Genomic DNA, 4,330 nt, shown 5'->3' with positions numbered 1-4,330 from the left:
AATCAAGGCATTTTAAATAGCGTTTGTCTTACATTTCCTGTTTTTAGCCCGCCCTTCTGCTTTAGGAATGCTGTCTAGCGGGCTTATGCAAACGACCTCGTGTCTGTCTGTGTGTCTGTCTGTGTGTCTGTGTGTCTGTCTGTCTGTCTGTTCCACTAGAAGGAGATGTGCTAGAGACTTCAAATTTTCAGGGTATCTTAAGGTTCACTCCGAAAAAACGAAACGCCTAAGGCAAATCCGGGCAACCAACCCTAAGGGGCTGAAAGGGGGTATCGAAGAAAAGGGGGTAGGTCAAAAAAGTTAGGAACAAATATTTTTATTATGATCTTTTTAGGGGTTACTCGTGAAAGTAGAGTGCTGTGGGCTAAAATTTTGTCCGTTTGGCTCTATCTCTCACCGTTTTGGCGCTGGAGTTTGTTTTTTGTCGAAAATAAGCTAAAAATTGCTGTAGTGAACATTTAGTTGTAGAGGATGGCCTCTAATTGCAAAGTGCCCCCCCCCCCCTTGAAAAAGAAGTTTTTCTATGCAGAAAGGTCACGGTGTGTCAACGTTACGTTCCTTTCTCATGTCCGAGGGCCAAATCTTAATGACGACCCCTACATTATTTGATTCTGTGCTTCAGAAAATTGCGTAAATGAAACAGTCGGGCCGCAGGCCCTAGTGTTGCTGCCGGCAGGCTAAGCAGTACAGGTGTCAGACGATAGATGTACCCGCTACCCCCCCGGGTAAGATCATCGTGCAATGATTTTACCCCCCGGTAAGATCATTGCACGATGATCTTATTTTTTTTACAGGAGTGGGGGGGTAAAATCATCGCACAATGATCCTACCCCCATAGGATCCTCTATGTATGGGGAGTGAAATCATAGTGCGATGGTTATACCCCCCGGTCGCTCTGCCAATAAAGTATAGTCCGCTACATTTGCCTGCGGATAAGGAAGATGGGGGTAGAATCATAGTGCGATGATCTTATCCCCCACCTGGAAGCGTCTTACACCGGCCCCTGCCGAGCGGAGTTGCCGGCGCAGCGAAGCAGAGCTGGCAACCCCGTTTGGCAGAAGGCCCGGTCTGCTTGTTTTTTTTTTGCCTTCTACATTTGTCCATTTTGAAATCCATAATTAAATTTCATTGTATACCAGAGTGGTACAAAAGGTAATTCGCCTGCTCGTACCACTCAATTTCAGTGGGACAAATGGTAAATAAGCGCCAAGAATGGGGTTTTCTCCGTGGGCAACTCTTTGTACCAGTCTTTTCTACCCCCACAGCACAGACAGTGCAGCCGGGTCGTGCGCGACAACTCGTACCTGTATATTTCACCTCGAGTGATATTTCCAAAGTATGCACCCCTTCCATAAGATCCACGTGAAGAATTCGACCTTGCGATTCATTTACCACGTGTTGAAATCCGGCCCAGTGTATACCATCCTCCCCTTGAGCGCGGCCGAGAGCAGATTGGACCTTGTCGGACTACGCACCAACAGATCGGACTTTGTTCTTGCGACGCTGTGCCGGTTATCGAACGATTCGGTCTTCAGAAACAGTTGATCCTCCTCTCTGCTGACGTGTTTTGTTAGTGCAAAACCACCCACTACACAGCTCTAGTACAAAACACATTCGAAATTAACAAAACTAATTAATTTAAATGTGTCAGCAGATAGTACTGACAGAAGAAGGGTCGAGAGTTTGCAGATGATATTGGCGTTTCAAACGGTGACGCGCGCGCCCCTAGCGGCCGAACCCCGAACGAGCCGAACCGTGACCGGGCGGCTGGGCCGGCATAGGCAGGACGTAAACAAGCATTGACTACGGCTGGGTTTGAGTCGCACTGACGACTTTATTGGTTTATTTACATTAAAATCGAATCAAATGATCATATTTTGGGTATAAGTTGTCTGATTAAAGTGAAATATGGAAGACATCGTGAATGCCATTGTGGCGAAGAAGCCAAAACAGGCCAGAGAAAGGCACAATTGCTGTGTGCCTCAATGCTCTGACGTAAAGTCCGAAGATAATCATTTGCATTATTTTCCGGAAGACCCCGTAAAACGTAAAGAATGGGCCAATGCAATCAAAACAGGCAAAATTATTACCAATTCTATGCAGGTGTGCAGTAAGCATTTCAAACCAGAAGATTATAAGAAAAGCAGTAAGTTCCTAGTGTCTATCAACAATGTTATTTTTCAGTGTATGCAAAGTGATTCTAATTTCTTAACTCTCTGAATTTAGCTGGGAAAGGTAAAAGACTGACTCTGAAGACATACGCAGTACCTTCACAGCATCTTCCCATACGCTCTCATGATAAACAATTAACTTCTCCTCTGAAGCGTAAAATTGAGGCTAGGGCAGATAGAGCAAGAAAGAGAGCTATCTGGTAGGTTCAAACCCTTCCGCCTTTCCCCTGGAAAACAACAAACAGATCTATATTAAATAATAATGCTCTTATATTGTTTAATTTGTTTAGGGAGCCACCTACAAAGGCGAATGGTTCCTTGGATACAGCTGGTACAACAGGTCAGAGTAGGAACGGGGAAAATAGTTTTTGAATTTTGTGAACTGTTACTGTTAATAATTTCATGGAACCTTTTTCATGTTTGATGACCATCAAGTTTATTGACTTGATACTCATCAAAAGTATGTTGTTTTGATTTGTCGTCCAAAGCTCTATGTGGATCATATTTTGTTATTATTATCATGGTGACTTTTTCTCCAAAATCAATTTAATCATTCATCGATCAATCAACTCAAATTTTTCTGTTTTTAATTTTTGTTGTTATTTTTTATTTATTTGCAGTATGAAATTAATCAGTTTTTCAGTAGTTCTGGTTACAATTAGCTATGCATGTGTGTTTTGTATTTGTGCATGAGTGTGCATGTCTGCTATTGCACTGTGTTAATAATGTATTGTGATGCAGGTGAAGCTGAAGTTACTGGTGACACTGATGAAAGGCCCAAATGACGATACTGAATATTTTGACGTCAATGTGCTGACTCCTTCAGAAAAGAAAAGAACTAATTGACGTGGGAATACAAGTTGATATTAAACCTGAGTCTCCTTTTATAGACAGCATCCTTTCCAGTGACAGCAAATTGTTTTCAGCCACCGGCCTTCCTTCCATCAAACTTTTAGACTCCTTGGTCATTTGTTTCGATAAAATTGCCCCAGATAGCCCTAGACAAAAAATTGCCTTGTGCACTAGAGATAGAATTATTCTTACTATGATCAAGATAAAATTAGCTATCAGCTTTTCTGCCTTAGCAGTTCTATTTGATGTTACTGTTCAAACCTGTTGCAACTATTTTTATGACACGGTTGGCATTTTATCAAAGGTTTTACATTGTATGGTATTTTGGGCAGATAAAGAAGATGTTTTAAAGAACTTGCCTAAATGTTTTAACCGCTACAAATGTACAAGAGTCGTCCTTGATTGCTTTGAAGTGGCTATTGAAAAGTCAAAATGTATTCAATGTCGTGTGCGCTCGTACTCGCACTACAAAAAGAATAACACTGCCAAATTTTTAGTTCTCATCACGCCATCCGGCCTTGTAAGTCACATGTGTCCTGCCTTTGGTGGTAGAGCATCAGATAAATGCATAACAGAACATTCTGGAATTTACCAGTTGTGTGATCCTGGGGATGGAATTATGGTAGATATAGGATATGACATTGATCAGGAATGTCTAGACAACATGCTCAAACTTATCAGACCAACCTTTCTGAGAAAATCAAGGCAGTTCACTCGTGCTGAATCAGTTGAGTGTGCAAAAATAGCAAGAGCTAGGGTTCATGTTGAACGTTTGATTCAAAGGATTAGGCAATATCAAATTCTCAAGAACAAGGTCCCCTGGTGTATCATTCCCTATCTTGATGACATAGCAGTAATTGTATCAGCTCTAGTAAACTAGGAAACCCCATTTTAGCTATGGATAAGAATTGAAATAAATGTAAACCATAGTTGGTTTTGTGTACTTGGAAGGAACTGATACTGTAAAATTTAACTACTAAATTTCAGAAACAATTTCTTTGTTTTTAATAATGTTGACTAAACATTGAATACATAATAAAAATGTGCAATTAAGCTGTGTATATGATTTCACATATAGGTGATTCTCAGACTACGGGCCATTTGGGAGTTCCTAAAATTTTTATTTTTTTTGTCAAATTTGCTAGGTTTTTGGGTGGGAATGGTTTTATTTACCTTCAAATAAGATACGTAAAAGTGGCGATAGTTCAAATCACGTACTTCTAGTACAACGTTAAAAGACCATATTGTGGTCACGTTCAATCAATGATAAAACTCAAATATTGCCTCCCGCACCTTTTAATTAGTCT

General features: G+C 40.8%; 1 protein-coding gene across 1 annotated transcript; it reads left to right on the top strand.

Moving 5' to 3' along the window:
- The first annotated feature begins 2,504 nt into the window (after window positions 1–2,504).
- Window positions 2,505–4,035, top strand: LOC127749621 (uncharacterized). Its single transcript, XM_052268484.1, has one exon. It carries the CDS (start codon window positions 3,217–3,219, stop codon window positions 3,901–3,903), a length of 687 nt encoding a protein of 228 aa, XP_052124444.1. The 5' UTR covers window positions 2,505–3,216; the 3' UTR covers window positions 3,904–4,035.
- The last annotated feature ends 295 nt before the right edge of the window (window positions 4,036–4,330 follow it).

The sequence above is a fragment of the Frankliniella occidentalis genome, unplaced genomic scaffold, assembly GCF_000697945.3.
Source record: "Frankliniella occidentalis isolate FOCC.00 unplaced genomic scaffold, Focc_3.1 Scaffold70, whole genome shotgun sequence".
Classification (NCBI taxonomy): domain Eukaryota; kingdom Metazoa; phylum Arthropoda; class Insecta; order Thysanoptera; family Thripidae; genus Frankliniella; species Frankliniella occidentalis.
Note: the sequence above shows the minus strand (reverse complement) of the source record. Positions and strands in the feature narration are given on the sequence as shown.